This window comes from Passer domesticus, chromosome 1, assembly GCF_036417665.1.
Source record: "Passer domesticus isolate bPasDom1 chromosome 1, bPasDom1.hap1, whole genome shotgun sequence".
Classification (NCBI taxonomy): domain Eukaryota; kingdom Metazoa; phylum Chordata; class Aves; order Passeriformes; family Passeridae; genus Passer; species Passer domesticus.
Genome location: NC_087474.1, coordinates 99,505,127 through 99,526,877, shown reverse-complemented (window position 1 = coordinate 99,526,877; position 21,751 = coordinate 99,505,127). Strand labels below are relative to the sequence as shown.

The 21,751-nt window shown below is 35.4% G+C and overlaps 1 protein-coding gene across 3 annotated transcripts in view; it reads right to left on the bottom strand.

The window, feature by feature from the left end:
* The window catches only part of GABBR2 (gamma-aminobutyric acid type B receptor subunit 2), a 457,331-nt gene that overhangs the window by 223,687 nt on the left and 211,893 nt on the right, over positions 1-21,751 (bottom strand). For all 3 annotated transcript variants that reach the window (XM_064430950.1, XM_064430955.1, XM_064430964.1), the window contains 4 exons: positions 18,195-18,296; positions 12,980-13,045; positions 7,446-7,637; positions 6,076-6,312 (listed from right to left, as the gene is read on the bottom strand). In XM_064430950.1, coding sequence (XP_064287020.1) covers positions 6,076-6,312; positions 7,446-7,637; positions 12,980-13,045; positions 18,195-18,296 — 597 coding nt within the window. The remainder of the gene's footprint in view (positions 1-6,075; positions 6,313-7,445; positions 7,638-12,979; positions 13,046-18,194; positions 18,297-21,751) is intronic.

Here is a 21,751-nt window from a genome sequence, read left to right as displayed (position 1 = left end):
GGAGATTCAAGGTTCAAGAAAACCAGAAAGTTCTGTAGTGGGTCTTGCACACAGCCAGACCCCAAGTGCTTTTCTTTTTTGTGCTACACAAGAAATGCCCTAACAGGAATCAAGTTCTGAAAAATGAAAAGACAAAGCAAGGCATTAAATTCAGAACAGTTCACACTCACGGGGTCAGATGTAGAAAAAAACTGAGATTCGCCAAGAGCCAGTGGGGTTGTGAGCATGTGCATGTGTGTGCATACATTTATAGATTTTCCTGACTACGTGTTTTGCTAGTTTTTTGCACTCCCTCAAATCAGCCAATTATGGTTAATGTCCAACAAGAAATTTTCAAATGCTCAAAATTAAGTTGAATTTGATTGAACATTCAAAAGCATTTCTCAGTAACAGATGTCTCTATAGTGTCAAGTATTCCACTGCACACTAAACCTCTACCCCCCGCCCCTTTTATAAAATTAAATGTTCTTTTAAAGCTCTATTCTGTATTAACAAGAAATTTTTCGATTGAAATTTCTGCCCTCCCCCCAATACTTTTACTATTCACCCTACCTCAGCCATGCCAACAAAGAAAATTTACCTGCAGGTATAAATAGCTCTTGAGGCTTAATTCAGAACCGTTGATGCAAAATTAGCCATACTGATCAATGCTACTAACAGAAATGTTTGTTAGACTCCCATATTAAGGATAAGTTAATCCTGCTGAAGTCCATGCTAATTTTATCTGATTCCCTGCCAAAGACTGACACATTTTTTAATTTAAGCATCTTGGGTATGGGTTTTTTTCCAGGATGACATAAAATAAATACTTTCTCCTGTTCCTATTCCATTGCTAACACATCCTGTATTTCTGAGATTCCTGTACAGCACAGTGGCTTCTGAAGCCTGGAAATTGGAGGCAAGCTGCTAAGATAAATCTTCAGAAATAATCAGCATCAAAATACAAAGCAAACTTCATATAAATAAGCATTTTTCCAGTTATGAAATATGACTAGATCTATTCAAATGCAGGATGCCAGGGACAGACTTGAAAGCTATTTCATGGCTGCGGTTTCAATTGTGCAGCAACTACTGTGATGGAATTTTATCCTACTGTGCTAGTCTCTGGCTGACATAAAAGGAAAAGACAACACTGTATTTAATTTTCTCACTCCTCCACTGCAATTCTTTTTCCATTACACAGAAATAATAGAAGGTCATAAGGATGAGAAATAAATTAACAATTTTGAAGCTTGATTTACAATAATAGATAATAGCACTAAATGCAAGAAGCAGAACACCCCGCAGCAACAGTTCAGGCATAAATCAGTGAGAATGGTAACATTCATGACTTCACAACAGTGACAAAGGTGAAGCAAATAAAAAACTACAGGAATAGATTTAAAAAAAAAATAGTGTCATGTTTTGAATTAAAAAGGAATGAAAAAAAACATCTGACATACACTGCATTTTTCCCAATACTTGGCTCCCCCATGGAACCAAAACAAACTTCTAATATCCTGAGAACAAATGTGGTATTTAATATGGCAGCCTTCCAGTACCTGAAGGAATCAACAAGAAAACTGCAGAGTGACTATTTACAAGGGGATGTAGTGATGGGATAAGGGTAAATGGATTCCAACAGAAAGAGGACAGATTTAGAATAGATATTAGAAAGAAATTCTTTACTGTGAGGGTGCTGAGGAACTGGAACAGGCTGCCCAAAGAAATTGTGGATGTCCCATCCCTCAAGGTGTTCAAGGCCAGGTTGGATGGGGCTCTGAGAGGGGTTGGAACTAGATGGCCTTTCAGATCTCTTCCAACCTAAACCATTCTGTGGCATCTTTCCAAGTACAGCCAAAATTTTTTTCCTAACAGATATAAATATTGCTGTAATTGTAAGTTACCGTGAAGTCATCCATAGTCTCTACAAAGAGAAGAAAAAAGGTAAAAAATTACTAAAACCAAAATGCATCTATTCTCTAGATGGATTTTGATTCAGTATACACTAAATATGATTTGGTACCCTGAGAAGACAGCACTAATTCTTCACTAATTATTAAGCCTCTAAGCTATATTATGGTAGCATTGTACAAAATAAAGTTTGACTTTTCTTCTTTTTTTTTTTTATTTAATTATGCCTTAGACAAACAGCCATGATGAACATGTTATAGGTAGAATTCTGAAAAATGCTATAAAATTGAAATGTAGAAATATACATCTCCCAGACATATATTTTTTCCCATGACTTTATCACTCTGTACTGATTCAAAGCAGTAACAGTTCAGCAAAGACCACAGTTGATCCTGCAAATCTAAATTACTTCCAGTGCCTCTACCAACTACATCAAGGAACTCCTCAAACACCTAAACTGTGTCAAAAAAACTGTGTAAACACTTATTTTCTACCAACTTTTCTGACACTCAAGTTATCTGAAAGAATGTGTACTATTTGAGAAGAGGAATATATTTAGCAAGGAAAGAGGACCTGGCACTTTATAAATCACAAGGGTAGTGTTGCATTCAGTTTCTACAAACGTCTCTATCTGGATTAAGTGGAAAAAAATAAGTTCAAAATCTTTTTTGTTGTTGATTTTTATTTCAGCAACTTTCTCATTTATAACCAATCAAGTGCTCTGATATCTAAAGAAACTAGAAAAATGCACACCATGAAAGCCAAGCTAGTCCCAAATCAAAAGCACTCCTGTCCTGAAAGCTGGTCATTGCAGAGGGGCCGTTCTAACCACAAAATACCTTATTCAACAGGAAAATGGCCAGCACCAGTGAATTTGAATGTCATCCAGAATTAGGACATTCAGAATAACAAAACTGTAGGAAGATCCCTGCAGATCTTTTGTTTTGCATGTCTCATCACAAAATCCTTTTTCACCTGTAAAACAGTATCCAGTTTATCTTTTTAAAAGTGTAGCAGATAGCTGTATTACTCTTTTCTGATAAAACACCAAATTTATGTTTTCCTGCTCTGTATTCAGGATACACAAGAAATTTATATGGTAATCAACATCATTATAAGTCTGATAAGTATGAAGGCAAAATAACAGAAGGAATCAATTTGCTAAGAAAAAAAAATCTAGAAAGAGAGCAGAACCCTCAGGAATATTTAAGGAATATCCATAATTTCCCTTCCAATAGATTTCTGACAACAGAATTAGAATAAATAACATTTTGTACTGAGTTTCTGATGCACAAAAATAGGATTTGTCATGTCAAGTCTCTGGGCAATAGCCTTATCTGTTTTCTAAATGCTGTCTCCTAGAAAATGTTTAAAAATTAAAAAAATTAAAAAAGAAGAGAAAGTTGAAAGAATTATATTCCATATAATTAGGAACCAGCACACTTCATCCCAAGTTTTTTCCAAATGGTTTAAAAAAATTCCACAACCCCCTTCCCACTCAATGCTGTTGTCTTCTATAAATAATGTCAAAGAAAATGAAAAGTGGGTAAAGGGATTTATTATTTATGACATGGCAGTGTTTCTGATATTATATTCACAGAAAGCATAGAGAAAGCTTCTTAGTAGATTTTCCAGTTTTAGATTCTTGTCTGCAGCTTCTTATTTATCTTTCTTAATCTGACAAATAACAACATAGTTTATTATTGGAAGAGTCTTTGAATATTGATAAGATTTAGTCCTCCCTTTTGGTTTGTTGTTTTTTTTTCCAAAACCCACTTTATATTTGGCACAGATAATCTTGAATAAAAGAATGTCCTTTTCCTGTTTAGAATAAGATTTTTAAAATAAACTGTAAAAACTTTATATTAAAATACATATTCTGGAAAAAAAAAATTAAATTAGATTTAGCACTCCAAGACTTAAAACTCAAATTCCAGTAAAATTTTTTAATTAGGTCACAAATTACAGCATTTATTACACTGAAGAATAAAAATTTTAAAAATATTTCTGGTAAAAATCAATTTGTTCCTTCAGCTTCAACTTTTTGAACACTACAATGCAAAATAATTAATATCCTTCTAAAACTCTTTTTTCTCCATGCTGTGTGGAAAAGCTTGAGCATTGTGTGTTTTAATTATGCCCTAAGGAAGTGTAGTTGCTATAGACTTTCTTCTCTCCATATCTCTCTCAATAAAATGTTGTTGTGAATTACAGGTACAGGAAGCATGATCCTTGCAATTACCAGATTTGGGCTTTGCATTGTCATTATGATTTGGTTGACCAATGCTAAAGACAAATATTTTACCAAGCACCTCAGACAGGTACTAAATATAGTGAATAATCATGCAGTAATTTCTCTGAAAACCATTATACATGAGACAGTAAAGTAAGTAAACATAGCTGAATGTGGCTGTTGAAGCTTTGATTCATTTCCTCCCTAAAGGGATGCTTGTGAGATTTTGCTGGTGTCTCTGAAACTAGTAAAAAAGAGCTTTCTTTCAATCTTATATTTTTTGCATTTGATTTTGTTGGGATTTTATTTTGTTGTTGTTGGAGAGGAAGCAGTGAAGGGTAATTAAGCAATGTTAATGAAATAAATCAATTTCACCATAACTGGCTGCAAAACTAAACAGAAGGAAAGAAGGATAAGAAAAACAAAAAACAAACCAAAAACAAACCAAAAAGGAACTACACAGCAATATTCAATTTTAAGCCTATTGATAGGAATGGGAATAACATGGAACAATGCAGGACAAATACAACTGAGTCCCTGCAGAGTCTGGTTCATAGCTGCTACTGTCTGAAAGCTTCATCAAAGATCCAGACCGACTGTGGATACAATAGAATACAATAGGATAACAAATTCTTTTGCTGAAACATTCAGTCTAATTCAGATTAAAAAGAAAGCAAAATTCATCTTGTGCAAGCAACTAGATACAGGTATTTTCTTGTTATATGTTGGGTTTTACTAGAAATTCTGAATTAGTTTCAATTGTGTGTACCACATCACAGAAAGCTTTTTCAGCAATTAACAAGGACAACAAAAGTTTGAGCCTTTACACCTTGTTGATGTATTTGTGCAGGCATTTCCTCCTTGAAGCAGTTTCTGGCACCTTAGTTCTGCTACTTCAACGTGTTTCGATGTTAATTGATATCCAAGACAGTTTGTTCTAACATGGAGACAGGATTTTACCAGCTCCCTCCAACCTTCTCCATGCTCTTGCTGCAAGGAGGTGCCCCTCTGTGCACCACTGAAACACACTTTTCTTCAAACACTGTTTTCCTTATCTAGCCATATTGCAGACCAAGCACACTGCTAAACAAGCATGTTCCATTCCAGTAGGTTCCTTGCTGCAGCTATTGGAAACTCCAAAGACCATTTTCCCTGAAATGGAGTCTGTTCACGTCTCTTGGTGAGCTCTGCAGACTCCTGAACACATATGCATCACTAATATCTGACTGATGCTGCCTCAGATACAATTAAGCAATTAAGAAGTTTTAAGATCACACTCTTATTGCCTGTTTTACTCTGCTAAAAAGCAGAAAAGCTGAAGAAATGTAAACAAATTCTAAAAAAAACCCCCCAAAAAACTAAGGGTTTGCAATTGTACAGTTGAAATCAGAATGAAGATACTACTGCATATGAACAATTCTTAAGGCAATGTGATCATGCTTTGTACTTAATTGTGAAAAAATACAAATTATAAATAAATTTAAATCACAACTGAAGCATGTTGCAAGAATATCTAGGATGTACAGCACTGGAGATAGAGACACTGTACTCTAGACTATTACCAAACCTAAATGATGGAGAGAAATATGTATTTCCAGATCACATTCCAATTACTCCTTAACTGCTAAAACATTTGCTTAAAAGGTCACTGCAGCTTGCAAAACTTGTGGTTCCCTTGAGACCACTCTGATTTGTTAATTCAGATGACATTCATGCTTAAAAGTCTGATAATTGAGGAATTGTACAGTGTCATCCCTTAGCATCTGAACATAGGTAATGAGTAAGATTGTTGAGGCATTAATTTTTAATATGAAATGGAACTGGAAGCTCTGAAGATAGAAGAAATAAACAACTCTGCTTTCTTTTTCAAATGTTTCTTAATATTTAATACTTGTTTCAATTACTGACACAAGCCTCCTGCATCCCACAATTATTGGATGAGGACTCACCGTTACTCCAAAGAACCTGGTTTCATTCATCGCATTCAGAAAAATGTTGCCGAGTTTTTGATTTGAGTAGTTAAAATCTTCAATTTTTTGGTGCTTGTTGGTGGAATTCAGGTGTTTCATTGCCCGCTGTAGGGTGCTGGCAATCACCCATATTCCATCATAGGCATAACCATGAAATTTGCTGGATTGCCCATCACCACGTCTAGCGTTGTATTCCTTTTCATACTGCTGTGGAGTCTGCAGAGGAGATAAAATTCAGTTTTACCTCAGCACTTAACACTTTACACAGCTGAATCTAAACCAACACCTCAAACTGCACCCTCCAATTTAGAGATGTGCATAACTAATACAGAAAAGGCCTCCAAAATAAAAATTATGAAAGAAAATAAAATTCCAGAAACATGTATCGCCTGATGTAAAAACTGATGGGTGAGATTGGGAAGCAGAACTAGGAGACAGAGATACTGAAAGCAGTTGTACTGTTGTCACATAAATGACGACTTGCTTTATTTTATTTTTGTACAAAAGGCTCCAGTTCAACCAAAACTGTACACTGGTGAGCCCTAATACTAGAACAGGGAATAAGTCTCTATTCCTGAAAATTAGTGGTCTGATTACACTTTACAGGATAACACAAATCAAATAACCTTTACTCGAGCAACCGTTTGCTCAGTATGAAATTTTGAGTGGATATTTGTCTGTATTTTACAAGTTCACTATGTTCTGCATGGTGTGTTGTCATATGATGAGCTATCCTTCAGTAAAGCTGTCTTTGATGCTCACTCAGCAAGGAATGAAAGGCAGATGGGAAAAAAAAGATGAAAAGCAGCAAAATCAGGCATGTTTATTCATTGGTTTGTATGGATTTGTTCTGTGATAAAATTTTGTGTGCTTTATGGAAAAACCATATATTTTTATATTTAAAACAAGCCTCACCTCCTGCTCCCTAGTTCTGAGAGACCCAAATCACCATTCAAACTGCCATTTGCAGAACAGGTTTACATATGAGAGTTTTCTGTTTCTGTGTTTAACTATTTAACTTGAAGTGACACAGCACATGACACTAAAGACTGTAATTCGAACTTTCATGTACATTTAACTACAATGTTCATACTGGAGGAAGAGGGCAGATCTGAAGCAAGGGACTTCACAGCTTTCTTATGCTACAGAGAATTAGATTTGATTTTGAAATATTTTAAAATTGCAAACTAGTGAAACTAACTAGTGATTAAGTAGTGAAACTAACTGTGATTACTTCCAGGTCACTTGGTAGAACCCTTTAGCTTCACCTCCCTCCTTGGTGCTTTACTGTGCCAACCCAGCAGTGAGAACTGATGGTACAACAAAACAGATGGAAGAGAAATACTAACCCTTCCTGATATAGTCTTATTTGTTTTTGAGCTGAGAGGCTCAAAATCCACTCCAATATAACCCTCCATGGCTGCAAGAAGATTTTTGATGAGACACTGTGAGGAATTAATCCAGGCTTCCCACCAAAGATTTTCATACCACCCTGGAATAATCCACTGATATTTGCTGCCATACATTTCTTCATCATAGGCCTGCAAATAAGAAAAACAGAAAAGATAATGGACATTGTAATAGAGGTATTGAACATAAAACCAATTGCTTTTGGTTAACTTTTTTAAATTATTAATGAAATTATGATAATTGGCATACAGAAGTATTTTAAGCAGTTTAGAATAATTACTTGCTAATAATGAAGACTTTTTTTGAAGACTCCTGACTTTAGAGTTCAGGACATGAGAATTTACTAAACCCTGTTTTTCTTTCAGTGGATCATTTCTTAAAAAGCAGAAAAATGAAACTGTATTCTAGAATTGAGGGAGTTAAAGAGGAACAAAAACAGAAGGCACAGCTTTCCACATAAAGTTCTTTACAGCACAACTATTACATGAGTGATAGAACTATCATGCTACCACATTTAAACTAAGTAATTATCACCCTTAAGGACTAGATTAACAAGAAAATTTGGATCATAGGCACCATTGAATCACATGTGGAAAATATGAATTAAGTGATTGCTAGAAAGCAGACCACAGTAACAATAAATAAGCAGCTCCTCCTGATGAGCATGAGTGAATAGTGAATTGATAAAGCAAAATCTTAATGATTTTTTTTCTCAGCAAGAAATAAAAAAAATTATTTTTGTCATTTTAAATGTAAATTTTAATTTTTTCATATGAAATTCTATATTGTTGGAATACTGAATACAACCCACTATAATCCAGGATACTGGGATTATAGTTATCTCCTTTCAATACATAGCAGATATATATAACAGGAAAAAGAAATACTTTCTTAGTGAGGCACATATGCTGTTGTACCTAAAAGCTGATGTATTCTCAAATATTCTCTTTGATTGGGAAGAGTGTTCTAGGATAAAATTAGCAAATTTTATCTCAGATGTGTCTCACTGTCTTGCAACTAGATATTTTTCTTTTGACATTTCAGTCAGACTTCATTTCAAAACTGCAGGTTTCATGCTTCTTTGGCTCATAATATAGGCAATACTTGAGATAGAAGGCCTAAGATAAAAATTCCAATTTTTAGAAATACATGGTGCAAGCTTAGAGCTCTTAATAGGAAAACTCCTTCATTTTCACAAAAAGTATTACAGAAGAAGGAAATCATAAGAATGCAAACAGGACACATTAGTAATTCTGAAATGACTCTTTTGAAAAGTATCCCAAAGATCACACAAAAAGCCTATCAGAGAAGTAAAGATCAATAACAGAAGATATGAAATAGGAAAACCTCCTAAATATGTTAATACCCAAATTGAGAATGGTCTCTAAATCTGTGAAGTCTATTATAATGGTGCCAGCTCAGTTCATAACAGAATTGTGCACAAAGCAGATTTATTTCGCCCCTGGTTGCAGGAGCTTTTGTTCAGACAAAATCAAATTTCATGCCTTTGTATACATTGCTGCTTGAAAGTCCTGTCTGAAAGCTGGTGTCTTGTATCTCATATATTATTCCACAATCCACATAAACAGTTTGTCTTTCTCTTGCTTATTAATTCTGCCCTTCCAGAAACATATCTGCTTCTCTCCTCCTGCAGCTATGGAGACACTGTATTCCAGGGCCACCTGCAAGGAAAATGGCAATTCCATCCTGCAATACTTCCTTCTAAAAGTGTTTGCATTATACAGTTAGGTCATTCAAGACCTTTCAGTCACTCAGTGTTTTTTATCTGACAGTTTTTGAATCATGAGGATGCAAACTGACTCAGAATAGTGCTTTTAGAGAAGGACAGTCTTACATAGCTTCCCCTGCTCTGTAGAGATTAAAGTATCACATTGTGTATTGCCAGAAAGTATTGGCTGTGAACTATTCTGAAATTAGAGCTGCTGGAAATTTTGTTTGCATAAGCACTTGTACTGTTTCCTGCATAATCTGTGCATGCCCTGGAAAATCGGCTGAAAATTGAAAGTTTCAAAATAGCCAGAAATTTCATCCTGGAAACAAGGGATCATTCCCAACATGGTTGCCTGAAAGAATGGTTACACTTTCACATTTCTGCAACAATCTAGTTTAACAAAAGGCAAAACAAACACTTTAGGAGCTGACAACTCTTCCTTTGAGATACAGTGGAATGACAGGGCTTGAAGGGTAGTCTGGGGAAGGTAAAAATGGGAAGAAAATCAGATCCTCTGAGGCTGAGCACCATGACCATGCAGTCATTTTTCTAGTGACAGTGCAGCTGACAGTATTCAGTGTTTGGGCCCCAGAAGACTTATTGCAAAATAATGCTTTTTTGCCACCATTTTCTCCCTGTTGATTCTACTAAATGGAGATTATTTTGATGCTTATAAGATACAAGTACTTGAAACACATGGATCTTTCTTGAACTATTTGAGTGCACGCAGACCAATACTTATACGTTTCAGTTTCTAAGGGGAAGATTTTTTGGCAGACAAGAGCAGCCTGAAGAAGGTTTGCACATACTTTGTACCACCAGAACAACATAAAGTAGTCATACATTTTCCTTAATCTTTCTCCCATGCCCTATGTAGAATGCAAAGCCCTGAGCTGCTGTCAAGAAGCCAGGAAACTGTCATGGACAGTTTTTGCCTTTGTGAAACTGAATTTTTATTTTTTTATTTTAAAGCATTTTATTCTTGTTTGGATACATAAATAAATGCTTGTTTACAAAAAAAGAGATTCGTGCAATAGATATTTCTTATGTGTAGCAAACAATTATTGGCAATTTTTTGATTGTTGAAGTATTAAGTTTTGACCAAAAGGCCCTAATTTCTGTTCCAAGAAAACATCACATTCATCCCACAGAGGTGAAAATTAATTATAAAGCTAAGATTTCCCATAGAACTAAAACTGCTCACTGTTTTTGACACTGGTGATAAATGAACAGCTAAATTTATTTAAATCCTTGTAGGAAATACCTGCCAACATTCACTTTGGCTTGAACCAGTCCTGTCCTGTTTTCAAAGTTTGCTACTGTATTATACTATCTTTTAGTCCAATTTTTTGGGTGTGGGTGTGGATGTTGGTCTCTTCTTGCAAATAACAAGGAATAGAAAAAGAGGAAATTATCTGAATTTGCAATTTAGATTGGATATTAAGACTTCTTCACTGAAAAGATTATCAGGGACCGGGCAAAAGGTTGAGTCATCATCAATGGAGGCATTCAAAAGATGTGCAGATGAGGCACTTAGAGACATTACTTAATGGTAGACTTGACAGTGCTGGGTTAATGGCTGGACTTGATAATCTTAAAGGTCTTTTAAAACCTAAATGGTTCTATGATTTTATATAAACTCCTCTGGGTGTCCTGGGGAAGCCTTACAGAATATGACTGCTGAATACAGGCTGAAAAGTGAGGTAAACTTTAAAAATTTTACCACCTACATAAGTCATTAGCAAATAATATTTAGGACATAATCACAATTAGGAAAAAAAAATCTTGCATTAGTGAAAAAGTAACTTCTATTAACAAACTCAAAGTCTTTTTCTGACTGACATCAGTAATCCTGCAGAATATAACAAGGAATCACAAGTGAAATCTGTCTGAAGACACATCTGGAAAACAGGAGTTTAAAAACTTGACATATCTAAATTATTGTCCTCTTAGACATGTATCTGTAGGAGTGCATGAGTCAATAATATATTTTATGACTAATAACAAGCTTTCTGACATATTGTAGTGCATTAATATATAAATGACCTACTTTGAACTGCCCTCTCCTGCATTCAATCTCCTGCTGAAACTCTCAAATAAATACCTTTAAACAAGCCTAAATACATGAACTTTCAGATTTCTCCAGGCTCCAAAAAAAATCCACCTTATTATTTTTGACACTAATGCACTTTAGAAGCCACCATCACTCTTTAAACCTCTGAGAGTTACACACATTTCCCACATTCACACCAAACCCTAGCTTCAGAAACCTGTGGCTGGCACTTCTGTGACAGAGACAGCCTCTCCTTGGAACCTTTCAGACATCAGAGATGCAGACTAAAGGACAGCCTGCCCCTCTAAGGAATTCTGAGATTTCTTCAGTGGCCTCACATGAACATGGATTTGAAAGAGAATTCTAGAGAAATGCAACTAGAAATTAAGGGCAACTAGAAATGTGGCCAATCTCTTGCTAATGTTGGGTTGGAAGTTAATTCTGACGAGGACTCCTCTGCTGGGGAAATGCAGCCCAACCCCAAGAGATCTGAGGAGGATCTGGGCTGCAGAAGTACCATTCTTTCTTCTAGGAATGAAAAAATAGGAGATTATCTCTGTCAATCCAATTTAAATGGCAGTACAAAAAGATCTATATATAAACACCTATAAGAGATGAGAAGAATGGAAAATAAAATAATGCTTTCCATTTCCTTTTGGATGAAAACACATTTTGTTCCATCCAAATATATTCTATACTCTTCTTTCCAAATTTTGCCACCAACTGGGACAGCTGCTGAGTAAGAGCCAAAAAGCATCTGAGACACATGTAGCACTCAGATTTTGAACTTCTGCCTTTCCTTTCCTTCCAAGGATAGGTAACTGTCTCACCAAGTGAACACTAAAAAACATCCTTGGAAATTTAGATGCTGTTATTATTGCTTTTCCATTATATTTACTATGTTATTTGATTAATCTAACTATATAGACCAAGAACTCAATACTTAGGCCACTAAAGTCTCAGTCTTTCCTATTTTTTTTTAGATTGGTACAAGTATAGGTCCACATTTTAATCCTGCTACTTTTGCAGGCAATAACAGTGGATAAGTTTGCAGCATATTCACAAAAGAAATGGTGAGGATAGGGAATTTTATGTTTGCTAGTCTTACTGTTATGGTTAAAAAAACTTTATTTTTCACCAACTAATATTTGCTTTCATGTAATATAAAATGTACAGCAGTCAGGTGGGAATGACAACTGTGCAATTAGCAACATTTTCAGTAGCAGAAATTATTAATGTTGCTGAGTTAGAATGTATAGGAACTGTCTTGAATTTCTTATTCTTTAAAAGCAAAATATACCAAGCCCATACATACAGATATTATCACCAGAACACAGCCCTTGGACAAGACTGAAATCTTGCAGTTCTCTCTCTATCTGCTGCTACATATGCAAGTATTTCCCTGGATCTGATGTGAAGAGCAATGCTCAAGTTTGATTTAGCACTTAATTCCACTACAGGAAAGTCATAAGAAGCTAACGATGCAGTCTATACCTAAATTTCACTGAAGACAAAGCATTTTATTGAAAGAGAAATAGAACTACAGATGTGTAACCTCTATATCCTATATTTAGGATATAAACCTTCACAGAGATAAACTCCATGATGAAATGTTTATGCTCAAGTTACTTTTTTATCAAACACAGCACATTCTTTATTCTGATATGCAATTAAATGTATTTACTTACGCAGCAGAAAACTTTCACAGCCATCTCCTCATTAAACTGGCCAAGGATTATCCGAACGTCATTGCCCTGCAGAAGGAATAAAATAAGGGGCAGTTAAACTCAGTCACAGCTTCCAGAAAGTGGAAACTTTAATTGGTCATTCAGATCATGCAGGGAGTTAGCACAGATTACAGCTGCAGACAGAATTAACACAGAACTGTTTCATCTTCTATAAGTTCAAGGACTTGAGATATCGCAAAAGAAAAAAATAGCTGAGGTGCAGAAAATTATTAGTCTATAGTAGTAATGAGAGTAAAATTGATACTACAGTCAAATATTAGTATTCAATAACACTAAAATATCAAATATTTGTTTGCTTCTTTGCAGTATTTCTACTACAATTTTGTGTATTAGAACCAGTTGAAAACATAAACTTATCACTGTCTGCAGTGAAATAAAACTGTAAAATTAAGAAATGAGATCTGTGAGATCAAATGCCCTGATATTACACCTGCTTTAGTAATTTTTAAAGGTTTTACTCACACAACATCTTCTCTACAGTCACTACAACATATTGTCAACTCCCTCTCTACTCCCTCCCACCTCCACACACTAAAAAAAAATCATCACAGTTTAAGAACCTATGACTGAAGTCCAAAGACAATTTTACTTTCATACTTAGAAACATGTTAAGAGAGTCTTCCTAAATTCAGGAGCATATGCAGAAGAATATTTCTCTAGGAACAGGACTAACCTCTTCCTAACATGAAAAATTATTTCTAATATCCATAAAACACACTTTTATGGCTTCACACTACCTTTTCTTTCACACAATGGCAGAGTTCTCTGCAAAAGCTTGAGCAAATCAATTTTTCCATTTCTTTCATATAAGACCTGTTTAGAATTACTAATAGCTCTTTCACTCTCCAAGGAAAAAACAAACATATGTTTTGGTACGATTTTCAGTGGCAAAAAACATTTAAGTTTTAATTAAATCAATTTGTCAAAGACTTTTAGCTCAGATAATTTCACTGTTTATTTCTTGTTCAGCAGAAAAGATTATGATGGACAGTGCAGTAAGATATTAGAATGCCTCTGTAATTAAATACATGAAAACAGTATCACTCTTAGCATGGTTAAAATCAGAAATAATGTAATGTGCTTTGCTCATTCTGAACCTGTGCATTTTCAGCAAGCCTGCTTCTCTTCATTTTTATATTTAGCCACAGACGGATAAAGTAATGTAAATCTTTTTCAAGTGGATTAGATTCTTTATAAACAAATCTAACAAGGTTACATGAAAATAAACAAACAAATTACACAAATTACATCAATAGCATTACAGTTTTTGTAAGGACAATAAATAGATTTAGGAATTATGCACAAAAAAAGCCCTTAACCTCATCTACTATTTCTTTTTTTTCATATTTAAAAAATAATTTAGTTATTCTTGGAACCTCAGCTCTGAGTCACTTGACTGCTCTGAACATAAAAATGCAGACTTAATATTTGAAAAAAAGAGTTGCAGAGTTTGATTAAAAATAAATGGCACAGCACCTAATAATTACACTTAAAATTGAAGAAATTCCTTTCTATTTTATAACATGATGAGAACCAATTAAAAGAACAAACAAAATATGTAAACTGTGTGGTTTCATAAATAATAATTCCAGAGCGTGCATGCAGCAATGTTGCCCACTGGATGTGTGACAACATTCAGACTGAAGTCATAGTGCCTGTGATGTCTGGTTTCACACCTTAAGACATTGCTTCCACCTGGTTATCACATAATTTAGTATGCAACCATGTAACCAAGGAATTGTGTGTCAGAACACATGTAATTTAGGAGCTAATTTAGGAAAGTCTGTACAGCAGCTCTCCCTCTTTCATGCACAGCAGTCTTCCTCTGTGCAATGACAAACTCCTCAGCCAGCCTCTTCCTCCTGAACTCCACTTTCTGCATTCCATTCCATGTTTTCCCCAGATTTGTTCTTGAAGAATTGCATTCAAGATTGCAAATAAGCCTAGATCCATTGGATGCCAGGCTTGGGTCTGCTGGCTCCATCTCACATAAGAGACACTGAAGCTTCAAGTTCATGCAGCTGCCCATAGCTCAAGTCCTTGCAGAGGTTTTATCTGCACGGACAATGAAGTCTGCACCGAAGTGTATCAGAGCTGGGTTCATGTCAGTGCTCATGGGTCAAAATCCACATTACAGACTCATGCAAAGAGATACATCAGATGCCTGCTGGGCAAAACTTTTTTACCCCTTCATTCTTACTATTAACTGACTATAAACCAGCATGATTTCCTTGCAAGGATATACTCGTCCTTTACTCAAACCCATGCAGAATGATGTAAGTTAACAGAGTGGAACTTCCTCACAGGGATCAAAGAAATCACCCACTAGATCCCTGCAAGTGTCAAGTCTCTTTTTCAGAGAGCTGTAAATTGCTTGCATGGAGTTAAAACATATTTGGCAGAAGAGGTTTTAATTCATGGAACTAGGCAGGTGATCTACAAGATGATTAAAAGCATCCCAGGGGAAGGCAAATCCCAAAACTGCACTTACATAAAAAGACCAATGTTTAGACTGTTTGCCAGATGGTGAGCTGTCATATTTACTCTTCCCAGAGATTACAGTAGCAATATCAGCATTTAAGCTTTGCCCCTCAGTAAGAAATACATATGTTCCCATATGGACTGAAGTTCAAACAAGAAAATGAAGAACAGTTACATTTCATTTACCCACAGTTGTGGCAAACCCTGCATAAAGACATGTTTTATAAATTAAGACTACAGCACAGCCTCAAAAAGTAATGACTCTTTTTCTCCTTTCTTTCTTTCACATAGGTGAGGATATTATTTGGTTACTAAATATAAAATGTCTTTGGTAGCACCAGGAGCTGAGTAATATAAACCCTGAAGAGAGTGAGGATCAACACATCTAAGATGCTCTGCTGAGGGATGAAGAACAACTTGTCTCCTTCACTGCCATTTCTAACAGCCTCAGACACGAGAGACTCTTTAGCCTTTTCAGAGTTTTTGAGTGATGCACATTATGCTGAAATAGGCAGCTTTTTTTTTTTCAGCCTTCAGAGCTTCCTTTCTTTGATCAGATTTTAATCTGTCTCATTTCTAATGAATAACACCACAATGTTGTATTATATAGCTTTTCAGAGAAGGATTGCTACAATATCTCATCTGCCAGGAAAAGTCAACATCTTGGCAGGCTCTTTATGAGATACCTAAATTGAATAGCTCAGATACTCTGTCTTATTCTCTACCACATATCTGACAGTCAAGAGGTTATCAATAAATCTACAAAATCCTGGGTAACTTTGACAAAAGAGGTAGCCACGTGTTCTGCCTTCTAAATGCTTGGACGTCCACTTGAAGAACTATAGATAAGCCTCTGACCTTAGCTATGGAATCACTGATGGTGAATGTGAACTAGAGGACATCAACTCCCACCATCGTAACATGATGGTAATTCTTTTGTCCTACATGCAAGACACAAAAAGTTGGAAGCAGAAGTGTTATTGCTCTTGCAATTTGTCTGCACATGCTTAGAATTTTCAAGCTTTTACATGGATGGACAAATCCATCCCTTTCTCTGAATGCAAAACTGAATTTTAAAGGTATCCTTAAGCTTAAAATTACCTTTAACTGTGCTGCCAATACAGTAGAAACTAAGGTGTTACTGAGAGAAATATAAAATATAAAGGCATATTTCTACAAATCATACCAGACTTTGCTATTTTCTATTCCATAATCATCAATTTTATTAATTTAAATGTGTTTGTGAAAATAAAACTTATTTCAGGTAAGCAGATAGCAGTTTACCTTAGATATGAGGTTTACATGTTGAAGAAAGGAATTAATATTATTAGAATTGTTGAGCTAAATTCTGTGCCAAACATGTACCTAATTATAACTAAACTTATGTTTATATCAAGAAGAAGCAATTTTCTGGATAATTGCTTATTTATTATTTTACTAATTTGGTTTGAAGAAGAAGAAATCTAGAGATAACAAGTATACTGTAAGTTCATCTGGAATTCCCTGCAAAACAACCCAGTGTGTTGCTGATGCAGAGGATAGCTAGAATCACATTGCTTCTTCTGACTTCCAGCCTGAAGATGCATGCTTAATATGCTTTTTTTTTCTTGTTATTACACCATTCTTAGTACAAAATATGTTTATTGTAACACCTACTGGAGTGTCTTCAACCCAGACAGGTTTCCAGACAGAAAAAGCAAACTGGCTTAGAGTGGACAAACATTGGCTTTTCACAAACATAAACTTTACTTATTAATACTTTAAACACTCAGGCTTAGGTTTCTAGATTGTGAAAATAATAAAGCCAAATTAGTCTACCATGCTCCAGAACCTTTCCAGCTTCAGTAGTGGTCTAGTCTTACACAGGTCAATATTGCTTTAGTGTAATTTTTTTAAACATAATTTAGTTTATTAAGGTTTTTTGGGGTTTTTTTTGCATCCTGTTTTACACATATTTAAGCATTTGAAAGACTGTGGATTTGATTGTGTGTTATATGCACTTAATGCCAGAAACAATTTGATCTTGGCCATTTAAAAGTGCTTTCTCCTGCTGTTCAATCATTTGTTTCATGTTCCTGTGCAGTTTAAGATTAATCTCTCCTGTGTCTAGTTTATTGCTGGTTGTGCTGCATGGTAATGCTAAAATATAGTTTTAATTTTATGAGATGCCAAAAGTCTAGTAAATCAATATAATAAGAGAAGGATGGGAAATTATTCTGCTACCGAATTTTTTTTCTTCTTTTTTCCTTGTGATTCATTTGAAATCATGCAGATGATGTTAGCAAAGAATTCAATTTAAAATGTGTAATGAAGCTAATGGAAAGGGGCTCAATATTCTTTCTATATGATAATTTACCTTAAAAGGGTTCTGGTTCCAAACCTCAAGAGTTTTCACATGTATATCACTATGACTGGGGCTTTAACTGCAAACATTAAGCCAGCAACAACTTCCTTTGTTTAGTATAACTATCGGGAGCAATCAAAAATATTTACTATATACATAGACCTTCATTAACTTAAGAAGGACTAGGCCCTCAAAATGCCTTTTTAAAAAATATTATTATGCAATGGAATATAGTAATACATCATTCTAACACAAATTTCATTTCCTTACTCCTGTTCATAGAAAAAAAAAATCACCACTTTCTCTTTTTCATCAAACAGCAACACATACCTTAAGCTTCTTTACACTTGTGCAGGGATCATCGGAAAAACTCTCAGTATCCGAAATCTCGATGTCTTTACCATCAAGGACGCCAGTCAGATTGTTCCTCACCTGTCACAAGTTGAGAAAAAGGCAAACCAGTGAACCGAGAGCCAGTGAGAAGGAAGCAGATGGACTGCATTTATACCTGTAGTGACAAGCAATGATCTTGACGATGATCTATGCACCCACATAGTTTTTTCCATTTTGCCTAAAATGTGATCAAGGTGCTATTCCCCTACGACCACAATCTGCTATCAATGGCTGCACCACATAAAGCAGGTTACTATGATGGGCAAAAGAAGTTCACACACAGCCCCGCAAACTGAGCTCCCACTTTGTGTCATGGGGTGGGCAACTCTTCTGTGTTCCCAGGGCTGTTAGGACCAAAAACTTGTGGCCAAAGTGATGCATGAGACAGTATAAAGGGAAAAGACTCATCAAGAAAATCTTATACACTCTCAAGTACTTATTTCAGCTGGTCCTAGCATGGATCAGCAGAGCTTAGCTTACATCACTTAGGGCCTGATAAAACCTAATGACTCCTCTGTGCCCTATCCCTCTCAGACCACTCATCACACCATGGGGCAGCAGCAAGAGGTATAGCTGGCTTGAAGGTGGCACATGCCACCAGGTAGTAGTAGATTTTTCACCTGTTTCATAGTGGCAAGACTGTCCTCATTGAGATGCCTAATAGCACAAAGAAGCCAGACAACAAACAAAGCAATCTGGCTTTCTGATTTAGGGTTTTTCCCATATAACTACTTTATCTGTCTTAATTGTTGCTGGTTTTCCTCCAGCCACACAACTGCAAAACCAGTTTCACATTACTATTCCTAATAGATAAGCAAAAAATAATTTTATTCTGCAACATGATTACAGACTGAAATGAAGAGAGTGGCATACCAATTTTAAGTTAATAGAATTATGATCACATCAATTGCAGTGGTTGTCTATTTAATTTGTTTGTAATAATAGAAATAGGAGAAGCAAATCAGTGTAAAACAGGTATCCCACATGCAAACACAGAAAAAAGAGGATGGAAGATACGTGATATTAAACAGGAGAATTTAGAAGCCTGTGTATCATATGCAGATACTTTCTGATGACCCTCTGTATGGGTCATTTCCTGATAATCATCACTACACTAGCTGCCTTAATTACTTCTTTCATGGCCTTTATGTCATCTTATCCCCTTTAGTCATGCTTTAAAATTACTAAGACACATTTTTTTTACTTTATATCCTTTTACAATGATTAGAACAAATGGACGTATAAGTAACTTTTTATTAAAAATTGTTTTATCTCAGAGAAGCAAGTCAGAATGGTCAGCCCGCCAAGACTTGTTACATCCTTTATCCTTCTGTGATGTTACCAGCTTTTAAACTCATTCTGTGAAAATGTGTTCACAGAAAGTGATCAGTAGTGACTTCTTCTGCTTCTATACTAGTAAAGCTGAATTATTGTTATTTTCCAGCAATGCCATTAACTGCTACTTACAACAGAGGTTTTTCTTGATACAAAGAAATTTTTTTTAAAAAAACCAAACATCTGTGATAATAAAAGAAAACAAACCTCTCTTGATCATAGTTTAGCCAATGTCCAAAATCCTTCTACCTAGTGTAAGAGAACACTAGAACTATCATTTGCTGCTGACAAAAAGTAGCATTTTCCTTACTTAGCATCAATGTACTTTCCAAAGGAATACGTGCCATATGCTTCTACCCAATACTGAACTACTTACTTCTGTATGACAAGAATCTTTTTCATTTCAGATATATTTTTCTGATCTTTTCTAACCAATGCTAGTCAGTCTTTTAATCAAAGAAGAACTAGATTAACAATACTCAGCTAAACTGAGCAGAAAACAGCTGATTTACCAAATACTGTCTAGTCAAATTAGACCACTATTAATGTAAGAACAATTACCAAAAAACACACATTAAATGTTATTAATACTTATGGATAGGCTTCAGTGTGGGCACAAGGCTGATGATCATAAAAATTATACTTCAGGCTGTCTACTGACTTATTGGGATTCCATCCCTTCTGAACTCTGCACTTGAGGAATTAAATTGCGTATGTTTGGGGGTATTTCTGAGCAGCACTTATTTAAATTCAGCCACTGAGAAATTTCTTTGACATCTCCCCTGGTTCATCTGCTAGAAGTAAAGTATCTGTGGCTTTCAGAGCTCCTAGGCTTTTCATTTATCTACTGATTAATCTCCCAAAAGACACACCTTACTAGATTTTGTGCCAAAGAAGTTAAAAACATTTCCTTTTACTGCTTCAAGCAGATATTTACTGTTTTCCAGATGCATCTGCTGTGGAGATTTTGCCAAAATAATGGTGATTCTTTCCCATTATCCCAACAACATATTAGCAGCTTTGTAAGAATTTACAAGGTTTTTCTAAAAGACAATGTTTCCCTTTCAATGCTCTGACCTATGTCTGACACATGTCACCTTATGTCCCTGGTCTGAGAGCATTTTTACTATATTTTCCAGTTTTTACTTCCTATTTCCATACTTTTTTTCCCCACCAACCTCAGGTTCTCTTCTTCCCTTATAAATACTCTAATATATCATGGAATAGAAACTTATGCTTTTCTTTCTACAGAGGTTCTTGACTTCTTTCAGATAAATTTAACTACAGAATCTTCTGATTTGGATTTAGGTCCAAAGTCAGTCACCTCCATTTCTACAGCTGCCAATCCTGATGCAAACATTCCTATTTTGCAAGAAATTTGTGAAACTGAGAATACAAAATGCTGCATGGTTTGTTTTCGCAGATGCTTGCAGTCCTGGAAAGCGTATCACCAGCAGTTTTAGTACAAGCAGTTTTAGTGCTCAGCAGCAATCCTTTCATTCCACCAACTCCAAGTAAGGAGAAATGTAAACTACTGTGCTTCTGGGTTTTGTTGTGTAAATAGGATCATTTCCACTTTCAGAAACTGCTGTAAGAAAGTGGTAACAAAACTGCATTAAGTTTTTATGGGGATCTACAGTTGCTAAGGAAATTTTGCACCAACTACAACACAGAAGCAGTGTTATTCCATGGCAGTTTAGACCCTTGTTAATAATTTAATGAAGGCTGTAGCTCTATGTCTGTTTATATCAACTTTATGTACTTTGCAGACAGCAATTTTTCATTTTCCTAAAACAGGAACTACCAGCCCTGGTCACCAATAAACCTGAAAATTTTCACAAACCAGTGAAAGACACTTTTGCACTATTCTGCCAACAAAACTAGATGAAAACAGTATTTCACCATACTACAAAAACTGCAAAAATTACTGGGGTGCAAATATGTTTACTCAGGGGCAAGTTCCAAAAATGAAAAGTTTGTAAGGGATGCTTTTGCAGGAAGAAAAGGATGACTCTTTTGCTTTAGGCAAAAGTAAAGATGGGATGCAAGAGAACTGGTTTTTCTTTCTTGTTCTGCCAGAGCTGCCCTCTGATTCAGCTCCTATGACTGAAAGAAAGGTTTTAAAAGTTTGCTACCAATTCAGGCTGTACATTTTTCTT